This window comes from Nematolebias whitei, chromosome 22 (assembly GCF_014905685.2).
Source record: "Nematolebias whitei isolate Nwh7 chromosome 22, NemWhi1, whole genome shotgun sequence".
NCBI lineage: Eukaryota > Metazoa > Chordata > Actinopteri > Cyprinodontiformes > Rivulidae > Nematolebias > Nematolebias whitei.
In genome coordinates, this window is record NC_056519.1 from 10,941,440 (window position 1) to 10,960,129 (window position 18,690).

Genomic DNA, 18,690 nt, shown 5'->3' on the forward strand with positions numbered 1-18,690 from the left:
TAGCTTCTAGCTATCCTTTTGATGCGTTTAGCTAGCATTTTGCTATGTTTAGCTTTTAGTTAGCTTTTTATTACATTTAGCTATTACATAGCCTTTGCAGCTTTTAGCTTGTCTAGCTTTTTGCGACTTTTAGCTTTCAACTACCCTTTTGCTACTTTTAATTTTACTGTTTTGCTACATTTAGCTTTTAGCTACTGTTGGTTCATGCTGGTGTTCTGCTTCTTTTGACTTCAACAACTCAGTTTTATCTTCTTCAATCGGCACTCACAATTTATTTTTACGGGGGGGGGGGGGGGGGGGGAACATGCATTTATTTTGGCCTTTTTAGTTTGGAATGTGTTAGTTTGTGAAGCTGTCAGTAAATAATCCTCGTTTGGGTTTAGGTGTATAATCTGCATGGGATTGAAAAACTGCTGCAGCTGCTTAACAACGACAGCGAAGAGGTGCAGCATGTTGCTGCTGGAGCGCTGCGTAACGTTGTCTACAACAACAACGAAAACAAGATGGAAGTCAAGGACTGTGACGGCTTGGCCATCATTGTGAACACGCTGACAAACAGCATCGATATGGAGACGAGATGCCAGCTCACTGGTCAGTATGTTTTGATTTTGCACATATGTTAAAAGTTGCACTCCACTTTTGGAATCAACATCTAAAGGATGTGGGCCAAATCAGGCCCACTGGTGAGCTCAGTTCAGACCAACAATGGGTTAATCCTTAATAAAAACTAGATGTTAAACGGTAAAACAAGTTTAATTAATGACAATAACTGTTGCATTTCTGGCCCATAAGCTCTTGGCTTTCAGTAACTGTGGAGCCCTGAGCAGTTTAGTTGAATAGACCTGTTTTATAAGCAAGTTCTGCCGTTTAATGGAATGATAGTGACTTGAGTTGCAGCCAGGAGCATAAGCAGCATTACACTGAAAGAATGGCTCCAACTGAAGATAAAAGAAAGTAATAATTGAACGAGTCATCAGTTGCTTCTGCAATTGATTGCTGTAAGGGTAATTAAAAAAAAATTTTTTTTGCAGAAATGTCACACTGATTAAACCACTGCAAAAATATAATTTCATAATCATAAAAAAAGCAACGCACGTTAAGGAGAAAACTTTTAAAACTAATAAAACTTGCCAAAAACTTAACTTTTGACTTTAAAGGAACCGACATCATTGCTTTCAGCACTTATTTTGTTATTTTATCAAACTATAAAAAACTGAAAAAAAGTATTTATTTTCCAAGTATTCATTAGTTAATATTTTAACTCCACCAACTATTAGATCAAGAACAAATATAACCAGGAGTGCATGTTTTAATTTAAATACAATACCAGCTCAGGTAAAATTCAGAAATGAATACCTTTCCTAATAATACTTGTTACCGTATTTTCCGCCATATAAGTCACATCTATTATGTGTCGCCGCTGACCACCCGGAAATGTGGGCCGGTGTTGTGCCAAAAATCGATTGGCTTCCAAAATGGCGGCCTTGGGAGCGTGCACGGGAGGACTTTAACTAGAAGATTAACGCAAGACGAAGGTGGCTTCAATGCTCAATGTTTCACGATTTGGTAGATTATAGTATTTTATCAGTTATGTATAGGGCTCATAATATTACATTACCTTTAAATATCCAATTAAATTGTGTTAAAAGAGAGAGATGTTATAATCTTAAGGGGATAGAGATATTTGTGAAACCTAAATTTAGAGCTAGTTTTAAGGGACGGTCTACTTCAATCCAAGGAATTAGATTATGGAATAATCTGGAGAGTGATGTTAAAAACGCCAGATCAATGTATATGTTTAAGAGAATGAATCAAAGTTGATTTGTTTAAAAAAAAATGAAATAGCTTAATGTGTATTTGTATGAATTGTTCCTCAAGAATGAGTTATTTATTTTGTTTTTGTTATTTGACAATTATTATTGCTTGGATTAATTGTTTGGAAAAAAAAATGGGGCAGATATAAGATTTTTTTTCTTCTTTCTGCTGCCTTTCATTTTATTTGTGATTGTATATTTGTATATTGTATATAGAATAGTTTTATTTTTAAAAATCAATTAACATAATTATGTATGGCAAGCCAAGTGTCTCATTAATAGCCACTTTTACCTATTAATGAGACACTTGGCTTGCCATATAGCTTTAGGGCCCTCTAGTGGCTGAAAATGGTAGTGTTCAGTGTTTTTCATGTCAGAATGAATTAAATTGTCAGATCTCAGCCAAAAATTGGATTATAAATATGGGGGGGGACACATATATTAGTCACTTTGATGTTTAAGTCGCAGGACTTGGAAATTTATGCAGAAAGGTGCGACTTATACGGCGAAAAATACGGTAATATTCTCCTCTCTCTTAGGTCTTATGTGGAACCTCTCCTCTCATGACGTTTTAAAGGAGTGCTTCCCCAAAAACACTGCATGCGTCTTAACCAAGTCAATCCTGGTGCCCAGCTCTGGCATTTTGGAAGGCGAGAACCCAAAAGACGAGCTTCTTGCTGATGCTAATGCTTTCTACAACGCCACAGGCTGCCTACGGTACGTATCCGGTTAAACATATGCATCTACAAATGATCAGGGTTTCTATTCTTTTCCTTTTTAAAAGTCATGATTTATGATTAGTGTCAAAGGTGGTTAAGTAAACACTGTAAACCTTTCTGTGAATCTTCTTTAAAAAGAGAATCAGGAAATACTGACTAGTATTTTGTGGGTATGCTGTGTACTATATAAGGTTTACTGTAAAGTTGCTCCAGCTGTCATGAGCTCGTAGCGTGAATCGTGGATTTACGTTCCGTCTTGTTCAGACGCAGCTCTGCGTGTGTGTTGACAAAGCAGCAGAAGCAGCGCTCCCCAGGCGACTGGAGCCGGTAGCAAAAAAAAAAAAAAACAGCAGAAAAGTTAAATTATTCAACAAGCTCGCTCTTCTCCCCACAGCTAGCTGAAATCTCACTGCACCCACGTTAGAGTTCATTTTGAGCTCCAACAATGAGTCGTTTTTCACTTCTGTTTTATTTTCTTCACATATTTTCATTATGAAATAATTTTATGATTGCTGCTTGTGTTTAAATATAAAAGAGTGCATTCTTGTGCCGTTACATGTTTTAGGATGAAGCCATTCTCCTCCAGCTGTTTAAAAAAATAACACCTGATGGACTGGGTGTAAAAGAACATTTTAGAAGTCAAGATGGGAAGAGGTTTACCAGTGTTAGGAAAACTGTCTATAAATTATTGACTGTAAACACAATCCATTGTGCCATCCTCAAATTCAGGTTAAAGCTCTATCGTGCAAAGACAAAGCTCGTTTAAAATGGAGTCAACGTGGAAAACTGCTCTGTGGTCAGACGAGGCAACATTTGAAATTAGTTAGAAAACTTCTAACGCCACGTCCTCTGCACTAAAAAGGAGAGGGAGCATCCGGCTTGTTATTAGCTTATGGTTCAAAACCTGCCTCTCTGATGATATGGGGGTGCATTACCGACTCTGGAACGAGCAGCTTCCATATCTGGAAAGGCACCATTAATGCAGAAAAGTACTACAGGTTTTAGCACAATATTTGCTCCTATCCAGACTGCAGCAATTTCTTAATTTAAGTATTTCACTTATTGCGTGAATGTTCATGTTCACTTTTGTGATCCATTTCTCTTCCGTACATTTTTCGGCATCTTTCTCGTTCCACAATTTTTGTGCCATTTCATCAAATCCTATATCGAAAAGTTCAGCTCATTCAGGAGAAGGGCGCTATGACATTTGGTACTGGTGCAACTTTAGCTTTTTTTGAAATATTTAGCCACTTTTTTTCTCATAGAAAATGAAATGAGCTCATTTTACCTCCTTCAGATCTATAGATGTGTTTACAACCTTTTACTGCTCCTTTCACATTTTGTTCTGCTTCAACTTCTTTGTGCAAACTTTAGCTTTTTTCAGCTAATTTCAGCTGTTTTTTTATCCTTTCAGACTCTTTCTGCTAACTACAACATTTTAATGTGGCTTCTAATTTCTTTCTGCTAATTTCAGTTTATTATGCTCCTTTCAGCTTATTTATGCAAGTTTCAGCTTTTTCTGCTATTTCAGCTACTATTTAGCTGATTGTATGCTAATTTTAGCTTTTTCATCTTATTCCACATTTTTTGCAATTATTTCAACCTTTTTCAACCTAATTCAGCAAAAATGTGCTCTCTGCACTCCCTTCTGGTACTTTAAGCTTCATTCAGAAAATTTTAGCTACTTTTCAGCTATTTTTGTTATTGTTGATAATTTCAGCTTTTTTCAACTATCTACATTTTTGTGCTCGTTTCTGCTTCTTTCAGTCTAATTGGGCAAACATGTTATTTCTGTTTTCTTCTGCTAATTTAAGCTAGTTCTACCTTTTCAACTACTTTTTTTTTTTTTTAGCATTTTAGCATTTTTCAGCTTAATTAATTTGTTTTCAAATAAATTCAAGTTTTTCATAGTAATTTCTGCTACATTCAGCCTAATTATGTTCTTTGTGCTAATTTCAGCTCCTTTCAGCTTTTTCTTCTATTTTCAGCTTTTTCTGCTGTTTCAGCTACCGGTACTTTTTAACTGTTTTGTGCTAAATTTAGCTTTTAAATACAGGTAATTCCGCTTTATTTTTAAGCTCATTTCAGCTCCTTCGACTTCCTTCTGGTAGTTTAGCGTTCTTGCTAGATATTTTTCAGTATTTTTTGCTAATTTCAGCTTTTTTAGCTAATGTCCTAATTTGTGTGCTCTTTTATGCTTATTTTAATTTAATTCAGCAAATATGTGTTATTTCTGCTTTCTTCTGCTAACTTAGACTTGTTCTTCAATTTCAGCTACATTTCAGCATGTTTTTAGCTAATTTTAGCTGTTTTTCCCCAAGTTTTAATTGTGATTAAAATAAATTCATGAGATTTTCACATCTCTGCCTTCTGTTTTTGTTTAGTTTACATAACGTACCAACATTTTTGGGTTTAAAGTGATTTAATTTAAAAGCACCCACGCTTTGTTTCAGTCATTCCTTTGTGTGTGCAGAAATCTGAGCTCTGCTGGCCCAGACGTCCGTCAAGCTATGAGGGTGTGTGAGAACCTCATCGACTCGCTTGTTTACTACATCCGAGGAACCGTCGCCAACCAGAACACCAATGATGAGGTGAGACCAATGGGATAAGCCTAAGAGGAAATATTTTGTCGTCACAGATTACATGACAATGCTCACGATGAGTGATGAACGTTCCATTAATACTCACAAACTAGAATTTCTGCTTCTTCTCGTTCTCTTTTATCCCGTACTTTTCAAAGAAGACATGGGTGAATCGTTTCAAATGTTTACGGTTCCCCAGAGTCTCTGAGTGATGTATGCTTGTGTTTAACCAGCTTGCTTCGATGGAATTAACTCCTTTTTTTTTCTTTCTTAAAGTCCACGGAGAACTGCGTCTGCATCCTGAACAACCTGACTTTTCAGTTTGGGTTCGAGCTTTCGCAGCAACACGTGAAACTCCCCAGAGAATCTCGACAAGTCTCGGCTCCTGAGCGGACGTCTGTGGGCTGCTTTTCTCCTCGCAGTGCCAAAATCTCACAGGTAATCCCTTCACACTCTAATCCCCCTTTAAAAGTTCAGAAGATGTCTTTTGTGGTTTAATGTTTGAGAGGGATATCCGTTAATCATGCTTAAAGAGCTTCTTTGAAGGTCAGCTTCCTCTTTAGCTACATTAGTGGGTGAGGAATATCCAAGTCAACTGATGGATTACAGCTTTGTGAGGTTCACCTGTTTCTGCAGGAATGCTATCACCGACTTTTGGAGACATAAAACTGGCAGAATTGCAAGAAAATATTTTTTTCAGTTGCAACCTCACTGAAGTTGTACTTGCGATGTGTTTTATGCACGTTGCATGAATGCATCACGAAGGTCTCACAAACTCCCAGTGGAAATTGGGTTAAATTCTCCACGTTCGCTACTATTTTACTCAAATATCTCGGGAGTGTCCTCGTGCAGTAGTTGCAATTTTGGGGGCAAGTCAGACTGTTGTTCAACAATTGCGCTACATAATTTTATTTTTTTTGGAGTTTGCATATATAAGCATGAGCTACCACCCTGTTCCCGTAATATCATCCCAAAACACATTACCGTTTCAACTGCAGCTTGACTTATTTATGCAATGGAAAGAAAATAATTACCGTATATTTCGGATTCTAAGGCGCACTTAAAATCCTTTAATTTTCTCAAAAATCAACAGTGAGCCTTATAATCCGGTGCGCCTTATGTATTAATTCTGGTTGTGCTTACCGCCCTCGAACCGATTTTATGTGGTGCTCTAAAATCTGTAAAATGCACCTTATAGTCCAAAAAATACGGTAATAATAATGAAAAAGAATTTAAATAGCATTCCGTACTGGCTGTGTTCTCTTGCCTCTGTTGGACCCCTGAAAGAACAAATGCCACTTATATGTTGCTTAGAACTACTTTAAAATAACAAAAACTGAATAAAACGACTTCCTAATGGCTCTAATTTAAAATCTAGGCTCTGATATTATTTAAGAGTTCAAGCAGAACATCAAATTTGAGCTTAAAAACTACAAGCCTGATATAGAAAAAACTTGGCATGCTGTGTAAATCTAAATAAAGTAGAACAGTCTTATAGTTGTACTATTTTTAGGGGAAAAAAATAAGTAATTTAGAATTTTAAGGCAGGCGCAAAATAATGCAGGTTTGCTTATTTGGAATGCATTCAGTCTTTGATACTACTTCATTAAAATGGAACTTTGACTTTACGTTAAATCAAATTAAAGAGTTGAGTGATAATGAACAATTTATTTCACAAAATTCTGTGCATGTTTTATAAGTCGCATCAGTCCAAATATGTCTAATAAAGTGGAAAAATCCATAAATATGTCGCTTTGCCATATACGTAGCATCTATTATGCGTCACCGCTGACGCGTCACGTTTGTTTCGTGTCACCGCTGACAACCTGGAAATGTGGGCCGATGTGCCAAAAATCAGTTGGCTGCCAAATGGCGGCCCCAGGAGCATGCAGGGGAGGACTTTAACAAGAATTTAACAAGATTAATGCTTAAAAACAATTATTTGTTTGCTCGACATTATAATTAATGCACTTTAACGGTCAAATCAGCTTCATTTCACCGGGGCGGCGCAGTGAAATGAAGCTGATTTGACGTTTGCTCTAAGCGAGCTGGACAAAGGTGGCAGACCATGGCGAGCTGATAGTGTCATTAATAGCCACTTTTGCCTGTTATATGATACAACGGCATGCCTTACTACTCTGCTGCCATCTAGTGGCTGAAAATGGTAGTGTTCAAATTTTTTCAGTCAGGGTGAATGAAAACGGTCATATCTCAGCCGAAAATTTGTTTATAAATATGGGGAAAAAAATCCATAAATATGTCGCTTTGGCCTATAAGTCACAGGGCATACAAATTATGCAAAAAACTGTGACTTATACGGCGAAAAATACGGTACACAGTAAGTTACAAATACTACAAGCTCTCACACACCAGCAGAAATCTAAATGAAAATAAAGGCGTGGCAAATATTCAGCTCTCTATCATTCTAGATGAGATCCAGCCATAACTGTAGTACTGCAATTTATTTTAAAATGAACTGTAGTACTGGTCTTGCAATTTATTTTAAAATGAACTGTAGTACTGGTCTTGCAATTTATTTTAAAATGCCTAAAATGCATGCGAGAATTTTGAGAAACTCTAATCTACTGTCATTCACAATTTGCTGCAACTTCCTGGTGTAAATAGAAGCTCTGCTCTCAGTCTTTGGCCGAATTTTCTTTTTTTTTTTTTTTTTTTCTTTTTTTTGTTGAGACATTTCGTCCTTCATCCAAAAGACTTCATCAGTCCAAGGAGCCACAACAAACTTAGCCCCACAAGCAGCACACTCGCATAGTGGACCAACCAGTTTGCTGGTGATAAGATGGTTTCTGGGGCCCGCCCTCTCCCCGTCGACTCTTCTGAGGCAGCTACAGCCTAAGTGGTTCAGAACATCAAAGTCCATGTTCAATAATCCAGGTAAACTGACTGATGAAGTCCTGTGGATGAAGGCCGAAACGTCTCAAAAATAAACAAAAGAAATCTTCCAGATGACCTGACTGAACATTGTTGGATTTTTTTACCTGGATTATTGAGCATGAACTTTGTTTTATTTACAAACTAACAAAGAAATCTGTGAAATCTGCGACTTGCTGAGATGTTTGCAGGAAATTTAGCTGCATGAAGAAGAAAAGGTTTAAAAGACAGTATGCCACTTTATTATATACATATAACATATTCATGCATAAAGGTGTATGTCTGCATTTGTATGGCTGGACACGCGCTTGTGGAAACCCTCTGCGGCTGCTTTGTTTCATGGTTACCCCGTCTGACCCCACCAGCCTGAAATGAGCAGCTCTGAATCCTCTCCTCCCAGGATGTGGAGCAGCAGCGCCTCCCGCTGGAGGAGAACCCCAACCCGCACGGCGCAGAGTGGCTGTGGAGCCTCATCACCATGAGGATGTACGTGTCGCTGGTGGTCTGCAGCAAGCGGCGGCTCACGCAGGAAGCTGCCTTTGGGGCCTTGCTGAACATCACGGCTGAAAACGGAGCGGTAAGAAGGGACTTTGGAAATTGGCGCTCGTTCAGAGTTTTGCTTTGTGCCAATAAGTGCACAGTCAGGCACACAAACGTGAACTTTTTTCAATCGATGGTCACGATTACTTTTGTCCCTAAGAATCGTTTCTTGTTGCTTGCACTGAAAAGAGCAAATGTTAAATGGTTTCCTGCGCCCTCACAGGTGTCCAAAGCCATCGCCGTCACTTTATTTCAGAAGGAAAACGGACTCAAGCTCATTAAGAACATCTTACACAAGGGACGCAGTCATTTAAAGACGACGGCCATTTCCCTCACTGCAAACCTCTCTCGCCACCACGAACTGCGTCCTTTCATTGGTAACTTCACGCTCGAGCTTCAGATACCTTTTAGTAATAGCCTCCTTTTTGAATTGTACTTTGCCTTGCACCAAACTTAACTTTTTGTTGAACCTGCAGCGAGCCAGATGTTGACAGAAATAGTGGACAGGTTGGTCTACGACGACCTGACCAACGAGGAGCTGATAAATCTGTTCCACATCCTCATTAATCTGAGTCAGAGTGACGTGAGGACCGCCAGAGCCATCGTCAACCAGGGCGCCCTGACGACCATCATCCACAGCAGCAAAAACAACAGGTCCGTCTCGCCACGGCCAAGAAACTCTTCTCGTACAACTCCAAGTTCTTTTAATGTTCAGTCTTTATTTATTAGCTAGTTTTACTTATCAAAATAGTCCCGGTGCAAAACCATTTCTCACCCAGCTTAACCGTTTGTCTCTTTCTTATGGGTCCAGTCAAGCAGGTAAGACGGCGACTGTTCTGCTGCAGACGATGTGGGTCCACAGTGAAGCCCAGTGGGCCCTGAAGAAGGTGAGTCCCTTCATGTACCGCACTGCGTCGAAGGTTTCAGTAAACGATTGCGGCACTGTCTTTCTGCGTTGTGTACTATGAGGTGCCATTTGTAAAGTTACACAGTCAGAAATTAACAGCAGTATTTTTGGTTTATTTAGAATTTCATAAGAAAAATTATAATTTATTTTTTTTCAAAGTCATATTTTCATTATGTTATTCATACATTTATAAATGTCATAGTTCCAAACTAAATATTTAGCACCGGATCCGCCCCGAATGTTATGCCACATGGATTCGGCTTCTATTTTAATAGTCCACTTCTGCTTTTCGCCAAGGAATTTGCATATTAACTAAATATTTAGCTCCCAGTTAAATGCGTAGTTAGCAAATTAAATATTTAGTTTAGGAATTAAATGTTTAGTTTGGAAATTAAATGTTTAGTTTTGAAAATAATTATTTATCTTGGAAATTAAATGTTTAATTTGCACCTAAATATTTAGTTTACTAACTAAATATTTAACTTGCAAGTTAAGTTTTGAGTTTGTAAACTAAATATTTAGCTTGTAAATTAAATATTTAGTTTGGAACTATGACATTTATAAATGTATGAATAACATGATGAAAATATAATTTTGAAAAAAAAAAAATCCTATGAAAGGTTAAACAAACCAAAATATTGCTGTTAATGTTCAATTGTGTAACTTTACAAACGGTACTCCATAGTGTACAAACAAAGACATATTTGGAAAATTTACAAAATAAAATTTTAATAATCGGGAACAAATTGTTTGCAAAATCTGTTGTCCCTTTACAACTTTTGAGAATGTGTACAATTAAAAAAAAAAAAAGAAGTCATTTTTTGTTTTATTTTAACCTTCTCCTAACCCCAAAACTACAAAGCAAAGTATTTTCTTTGTCTTCATGGACTCACTTACCCAACAACGTGTAAAAAGACACAAGTTTTAGTATTATACATGTTGTACTGTGAAGGTTAGAGGGGCCAGGAACGAATATTAAAGGAGCAGCCACCTAAAGGTTAGTCTGTCCAAAGAAGTGTTTATTTTAGCTCAACGGCCAAACTTAATGCAAATATGCAAAAAACATTTGATCTTTTAACGTCTGCTTTATCCAGAGCGCAACATTTTCTCAGGAAACTTGGGAAAATGTCAGTACAGATAGATATTTGAAGCAAAAACTCTGTATTTGTCAGTAATTATTCAGGTAATCCCAGCCTGCTGCTAATTCTGCTCGCTGTGAATATCAGCGTGGAGTATGACAGTTACGCTGAGCTCATCTCTGACCATAGTTTCCACTTTATAATCCTTTCAAAATAAACTACCATGGCAGCAACACGCTAGGATGCTCTGACTCGTCTTTTCTTTCTGAAGGAGGCGGTTGGTAATGTCGACCAAAACCGTCCAACTGGAAAAGTGCTGTCAGGAAATTAATTTGCATGCAGGTGCAAGTGTAAAAAAAAAAAAAAAAAACTTAAAAAAATAAAGCTCCTGAAGGTCACATAAGTTCTTTAAATTTGTTCATTTTAAGCATAAAAACAAAACCCTATGCTAAAAAATCTTGTTGTATTAAAACCTCCACCCCAAAGAGGTGAAAAGATGCTTTCAGGGCAATTCCAGATGTTTTGTGGTCTCTGATCGTAGCTGATGATGTGCCAACATGGCGAGAGGACCACCTCTGTGCAAGGCAGGTGTTCATAATGTTATGGTTGGTCATTGTAATTAGGTCTAAACTTTGAAAATGACTCCACTTTCTGATGTGAAACAGCTTTAACAATCAGCTCTCGTATGGTGATCAAAATACTTTACATACAGGAATTACGCTAAAATAAAAACACTTTTCTTTCTCTCAACAGAATGGAATCAAGAAGTCTGAATTATTCAACTCAAGGACAACAAAGGTCATGAATTCACTGAAGTAACAGAACCGAACACCACAGACACCAAACCTGTGCCACGTTTTATAACCGTATCGGCAACAAAACAACTGGCCTTCTTCTTGCGTTGTGTTTTTGATTACCGTATTTTTCGGATTATAAGGCTCGTTAAGCGAAACAAAACCGATAAGTCAAACTTTTTATTCAACTCATTCACAATAACTCTCATCATTGTTCAGTTGTACCACATCAAATTGGTTCGAGATCAGTCAGCACAACCAGATTTAATACATACGCTGTTGATTTTTGAGAAAATTAAAGGATTTTAAATGCGCCTTATAGTCTGACAAATACGGTACTTTAAACAAGTTGAGCTTTTTTTCTATTATAGAAACAAAAGTTAAGATTGCTAAACTAACAAAGTTCTTATTTTAAAGAGACCCTTAAAGCACTTTAGATTTATAAAATACATTAAGTTCACTGCCGCAGTGCAGTATGGTCTAAAACAGACTGAGATTTTGTAGCAATGAAACTACTTGTAGTCTTGAAGTTTTATGTTTTTTTATTAATGGCAGCTCTGCAGTTCAGATATTTTAAGCACCACAGCTCTAAACATTTCATTATGAAGGATGAAGAAGTTGTAATGCATGAAAGAACAGCTTTAATATCTTTAAAAAGCAAATGAAGTGGCTGATAAATTCATGTATTTCGAAGAGCAACATTAAAACCAAGTATTGTTTTCAGAAATTGTTTTTTGTGAATCATCATTTTTTTTCCCCCAGTTGTTCCCAGATGTTTGGCTTCTTTTGTTCATTTGTCAGGCCTTTCAGTGACGTTGAACCCCTGAAGCAGCGTCGCCCTTGTGGGTCCTGGCAGGACGGACTGCAGTGCGGTAAAGCTGAAGTGGGGGAGGAGGTGCCGATCAGCATCACCCCCTCCAGGACGAGGCTTTTAAGGTCAGCGCAGAGGAGACACAGCTACTCGTTGACAGTTTTACTGCTACACAAGCGATTAAGTAATCAATAAACTCATGAAAGAGACTGTAAAGGAGTGATGTGACGTAAAATACGAATAAGTCAGACTCATCTCCTCTACTCTCATCAGTTTTTTTTAAATTTATTTAAATTAAGAAGTACCCTAAAGATCCACATTTAATGAAGCTGACCCCAACTGGGAGATCCAGTCTCCCACAAAACAATCAGCGTTGCACCGGTGGTTGTCCCTGTAGCTCTGCAAGAGGAAAACTTACATTTACAAAAAGCTGAAAATGGGTATAGAGTGCATCTTTTAAGGGAAATGTAAATTTAATGAATTACCGCATTTTCTGGCATATAAGTCGCTCCGGACTATAAACTGCATCAGTCCAAAAAAAGCATCACAAAGAGGAAAACAACATCTATTTCAATTCAGTTTAACCTTTTATTTATACAGAAAAATCACAATGAGCCTCGAAGACGCTTTTACAAGTGAGACTTGTTTAGACAAATAAAAAAGTTGTGAAAGTAACAACATGAAGGATTCGAAGGCAAAAAAAAAAAAAAAAAAATCCTAACAATCTTTCTCTCTCAATGGCCAATGAGAGACGACATGAAATTGGAAAAAAAAACACCCCGCCCACATAAGCACATGGTGATGTAGACATTCTGCAGGGGAGGGGAAACGACAAGGGTGGCGAGCGTGTCCAAGGACACTCCCGGAGGCACTGTAGGAGTTCTGATAAGAATGAAAAAATCAGCCAGTTCGCTCTGGTGAGAGTCGTAAATATTTTCTGGGGGTGCCGAGGTTGGCCAAGGACAGCGCCAGTGAGAATCCAAGAGTCCTGAAATGATGACACAATGTTTATGTAGCCGGTTTCCCCCGATAGGTCTGTAGACTTCCTTGGTGGGAGGGGAGGGAGTCGCTTCGGTGTATTAGTTGCATTTATTATGCGTCACCGCTGACCCATCACGTTTATTAGGCATTTATTTAATGGTCAAAACAGCTTCATTTTGCCTGGGAGGCGCCATCCATCCATCCAGCCAGCCAGCCAGCCAGCCAGCCAGCCAGCCAGCCATCCATCCAGCCAGCCAGCCAGCCAGCCAGCCATCCATCCATTCAGCCAGCCAGCCATCCATCCATCCATTCAACCAGCCATCCATTCAGCCAACCATCCATCCATTCAGCCAGCCATCCATCCATTCAGCCAGCCATCCATCCAGCCATCCATCCATCCAGCCAGCCAGCCAGCCAGCCAGCCAGCCAGCCAGCCATCCATCACAGCCGAAACTGCTAGTGCTCCAGCGTTCCTCCGCCTGCACCAGCTGAGTGAATCCAGTGCGCACGGGAGGACTCGCTGTTGCAGTTCTTAGACATTTAAAACATCAACCAAAAATTACGTTATCAATATGGGGGAAAAAGTATATATGTCGCAGGACTGACAAAACTATGCAAAAAAACCCTGTGACTTATATGCTGGAAAATATGGTATTTACAACCCTGTGACAGTTCTGATACTTTATTCATATCATACATCTGCATTATACGTAAAGCTCAGAAATTTAAAGCGATTGCATATGATTCAAACCTAAATAATGTATAACATTAACTTTCTTTTTTTTTAATGTTCAACCCACTTACAAATCCAAGTTTTCTGTAATGCATCCTGCAGAGGGCAGCAGCTGTTCATGAAGAGACTAAAGCAATGGGTTATTCATGTTCTCCCACCCTCTAAAGACTCTTCATGTTTAGAAACTCTTAATCCCACATCTTTTAACAATCTCCATCTTTAGCTTTAATCCCTTTTTGTTTAGGGAACTTAAATCCCTGCTCCCTCTTTGTAACCAACTCTAATTCATCCATGTCCTGCAGTATTTTGGTGACAAAGGCCGTGATTTTGGCTGAAGAAGGAAAGTCTAAATCCTTTTATCAAACGCTCTTTTGTTTCTCTGCAGATTATGTCGCTCGGAGAAATGACTTGGCTTCTTATTTCATAAAAAAGCTTCATCTTGTCAGAAATAACAGACAGTGAAAGATTATGGGATTAGGCTTTTTTTGTTTCTTTCCTTGAAGAGACCCTGAGAATATTTATGGACCCCCACAGAAATTATGTATCTCCAAAACACCGAAATAGCCCGTGGTAACAGGTGTGGAGAAACTTGAGGGTGGGTTTGTTCGCTGCTGGAGCTGTCGCTTAAAACGGCTGTTTGTGACACGAGAGAGAAACGGGCGAAAGAGAGGGACAGCTTTGAGTTCACAGTGAGGCCATTGTTGATGTCCTCACTCGAGTCAGATTCCTTTCAGCTGACGTGATCCTTCAGCTGAACGTGACATTTAAACTGGTTATTAGAGAGGAAAAGACGCTCCAGATTGGAGTAGTTTCCTGGAAGTACAAATGTCTTCATTCCATATGAATGTCTGGAATGAAGTTCCACCCTTCAGTGTCCCAAAGTTGGACAGACGGTGTTCCTGAGACTAACGATTAAACACAAATACACACGGAGTCTTTGAAGCACGGGTCCAGACGTCTGAGTGTGTAAAGTTATATTTTATGTTCTTTAAACAGAGGAAATATCTGGATTAAGAGGATGCTGAGATGGAAATAAGATAGACAGCATGAATAACGTGTAAAAAGACAACAAATGTCATAAAACTCAGATACAGAGCTGTCTGAGATTGTTTAAAAATGGCAAATACGAAACGGAGATGTTAAAAAACAGATGCAAGCAACAGTGAAACAAAATCTATAAAAAAAAACAAGTTAAAAATGTGAAAAAAGTGGAGATGAAAAACAACTAAAACTGAGACAAGATAGGCATAAAGAACAGAAAAAAAAATGTTAAAGGAGGAAAAAAAAAAACTCCCCAATTTGATGTAAAAAGGATAAAGTGACAAAATAACTAAAATGTAAAATAATTCCATAAAAATGGAAGTAGCTGCAAAAACCACACAAAAACTAATAATAAAAAACGTAGTGTAAAATCGGTGAAAACATCCAACATAAAGATGATATATTACAAAAAAAACAACAATTTGATCGAGCACGAGATGCAAAACAACCAAAAATCTGACCTTCAATTGACCTACAGTAAGAAAAATGGCTACAAAAAAACCAAATAATATCAAAATAATATCAATAATCATGCCAAATTACAAAATAGTCGGACATAAAATTATTAAAATTGAAAAATTTGTGCAGAGATGAGTTGGAAAAGAAGAGTCACAAAGATGTCAAATGGTCAAAATGAGAAAATAAACACAAAACTAATAAACTTAAACTGAAAATGGTCAATTCAGTCTCCTATAATTTCTGTACAAGTTTGAAACGCAAAAGTTTCATAACGAGCTCGGCTGCTCGTTAGGAGACATTGGTTTCAGCTGTTAGTAGTTTTAAAGCTCCAAACGAGCTGCTGTTCCCAGGCTCGCTGCTGTTCCCAGGCTCGCTGCTTGTGTGGAGTATTGAAATGTGGACATTGTTTATAAGTATGAAGATAAATCAGACTCAGAAGTAGTCATACAAGAGTACAACGAAATCTGCGTACAACAAGTATGGGGTGTCGTTTGTAAAGATACACAGTCAAAAGTTAACAGCAATATTTTGGTTTGTTTAGCCTTTTCATAAGAAAAAAAGTTTTTGTTTTCAAAGTCATAGTTTCACCATGTTAGTCATACATTTATAAATGTCGTAGTTCACTAACTAAATATTTAATTTGCAATCTAAATATTTAGTTTACAAACTAAATACGTAACTTGCAAGTTAAATATTTATTTATCAAGCTAAATATTTAGCTCCACACTAAATATTTAGTTTACAAACTGTTTATGTCCAAGTTAAATATTTAATTTCCAAGCTAAATATTGATTTTCAAAATTAAATATTTCATTTCCAAACTAAATATTTATTGTCCAAGCTAAATATTTAATTTCCAAACTAAACATTTAATGTCTATAGTTTAAGAATTAAATATTTACCAAACATTTAATTTGCTAACTAAATATTTAGCTCAGACCTAAATATTTATTTTCCAATCTAAGCATTTAATTTCCAAAATAAATATTTAATTTGCTAACTAAATATTTAGCTTGGGCCTAAATATTTATTTTCCAAACTAAACATTTAATTTCCAAAATAAATATTTATTTTTTTAACTAAATATTTAGGTCAGACTTAAATATTTAACTTGTTAGCTAAACATTTGGCTAGCAAGTTAAATATTTAGTTTTGTAAATAAAATTTGTAAATAACTAAATTAGTTTGTAAACTAAATATTTAGCTTGTAAATTAATTAGTTTGTAACTATGACATTTATAAATGTAAGAATAACATGGTGAAAAATATGACTTTGGGAAAAAAAACTTATTTTTCTTATGAAACGCTAAATAAACCAAATTATTGCTGTTAATGTTTGACTGTGTAACTTTACAAACGACACTCCATACAATAAAATCCACAAACGCATAAACAGCTTTGTGCACAAGTAGGTGTATTGTGTGCATAAAAATAGTCAAATACACGTGTACAAATCAGTGAACAAAGCGCACGGATCAGTTTGTCTGTGAATGTGACTTCTGAGACTTTCAGCTTCACAAAGGTAATGCTGCCTTCAAGGCTGGTGAAAAGCTGGGACATCTCAGCTTTACCAGTTATACTGAGTTAATGGGAAAAGACTCATTTCTAACTTGCCACAACAGCTCATAACCTCTATATTAAAACATATGTACATGAACTTAAAATGAATTTTCCTGCATTTTCTTCTGCTAAAAATATTGGAAAATGTATTTTTCAATAGTTTGAGCACAAGAAGAAAATGTTAATTTTTTTGCGCTGTAAACTCTGGCTCAAGAGTGGAGTGGTCTATGATGCTGGAAGAAACTCCTAAACTTTACAAACCTCTCAAGGTGATGAAAGGAACAAAAGAAAAGTACAACCTGGAGTATTTTGAGAGTTATAGTAGTTAATTTCAGTTTCGGCTAATCTGAATATTTTTTCAACTGAGTTTTAGCTTCATTAAATCAAAGGAAACTCATTTTTTCTTAACTTGAAAACTGCTCAACATTGACTATACAACGTAAATCGGCTCCGGTCATTATGCTTTTGGTTGGAAATAAAACATGCTTCTAAAAAAAATAAAAAATAAAAAAGTGCCAAACCACGGTGGATGCTTTAACTCTGATTAATGGAGCTCCAGCAGCAGCCCGCCCGGCTGGATCTTTGTTTAATGTTTGAAAGCTTTAGATCCTGAGAGCATCTGCCAAATCCCGTCATCACTTCCTGCAAGAAAACATCAATCACTCGAGGCTCGCTCGTCTCTACAGCCGAACCATTTGTTAATTACAGAGTTTAAAACTTAATTTATTCACGAGTCTACAGCACGGGAACGAATGAACGATTGAAGCTGTTCAGAGAAATAAGTGCATCGTGAGTTATTGCGTTTGCGACTTGGTAAAATGGTTTGAGTGTAAAAAAAGAGTGGACTAAATCGACATTTGCTTAAACAACAATGTGCAACTTCTGTTGGATGATTTGGCAGCAGGGAAATTAACGGCAGTGTGAAGAAGCTGAAGGTCATCTTTGATTGTGCCTGATCAGCACAACAGGCAGCTGTCATGATTAATGCGGTGAGACAGGAAGACCTGAGCTCTGACTGGAATTTTAAGGAGCAGAAATGCAGATTGCTTAAATATGCCCTGGAGGGAAAGGTTTCCGTCCTGCAATGTATTATTTGTGGGTGAATTGTATTTAGTTTTTTCTTGTTTCAACCACTTCATGTGTCAAACCCAAAGCTTATTGTGTGACTGTTTATGAAGCATTCACTCTATTGTGATCCACTTTTCTTCTGTATGTTTTTCAGCTCTTCTTCTTCCAAAGTTTTTGTGCTATTTCAACAACTCGTATGAAAATGTTCAGCTCTTTCAGGACAATCCTGCTATGACTCGGTATTGGTGCAACTTTAGCTTTTTGAAGTATTTAGCCTTTTCTGCCACTTTGTCTCATAGAAAATGAATTGAGCTCATTTTACATCCTTCAAATCTTTGGATGTGTTTACAACATTTTACTGCTCCTTTCACATTTTGTTCTGGTTCAGCTTCTTTCAGCATCTTTCTGCAAATTTTAACATTTTTTTCAACTACTTTCAGCTGTTTTGTGCTCCTTTCAGACTCTTTCTGCTAACTACAAGATTGTTGTGCTTCTTCTAACTTCTTTCTGCTAATTTCAGCTTGTTATGCTCCTTTCAGCTTATTTCTCAATGTTTCAGCTTTTTCTGCTATTTCAGCTACTATTTAGCTGTTTTATGCTAATTTAAGCTTTTCAACTAATTCCACTTTTTGTTGCACTCATTTCTACATTTTCAACCAAATTCAGCAAAAATGTGCTCTCTCCACTTCTGCTAATTTCAGCTTCTTTCT

The 18,690-nt window shown here is 37.2% G+C and overlaps 1 protein-coding gene across 1 annotated transcript in view; it reads left to right on the top strand.

Annotated features, from left to right (window-relative positions):
- pkp2 (plakophilin 2) overlaps positions 1 to 11,362 on the top strand; it is a 17,531-nt gene extending 6,169 nt beyond the window's left edge. Inside the window, exons 5-13 of the mRNA XM_037695709.1 lie at positions 384 to 591; positions 2,354 to 2,531; positions 5,007 to 5,124; positions 5,392 to 5,553; positions 8,408 to 8,584; positions 8,771 to 8,924; positions 9,024 to 9,201; positions 9,359 to 9,434; positions 11,287 to 11,362. Of these exons, the coding sequence (XP_037551637.1) occupies positions 384 to 591; positions 2,354 to 2,531; positions 5,007 to 5,124; positions 5,392 to 5,553; positions 8,408 to 8,584; positions 8,771 to 8,924; positions 9,024 to 9,201; positions 9,359 to 9,434; positions 11,287 to 11,352 (1,317 nt within the window). The 3' untranslated portion in view covers positions 11,353 to 11,362. The remainder of the gene's footprint in view (positions 1 to 383; positions 592 to 2,353; positions 2,532 to 5,006; positions 5,125 to 5,391; positions 5,554 to 8,407; positions 8,585 to 8,770; positions 8,925 to 9,023; positions 9,202 to 9,358; positions 9,435 to 11,286) is intronic.
- The last annotated feature ends 7,328 nt before the right edge of the window (positions 11,363 to 18,690 follow it).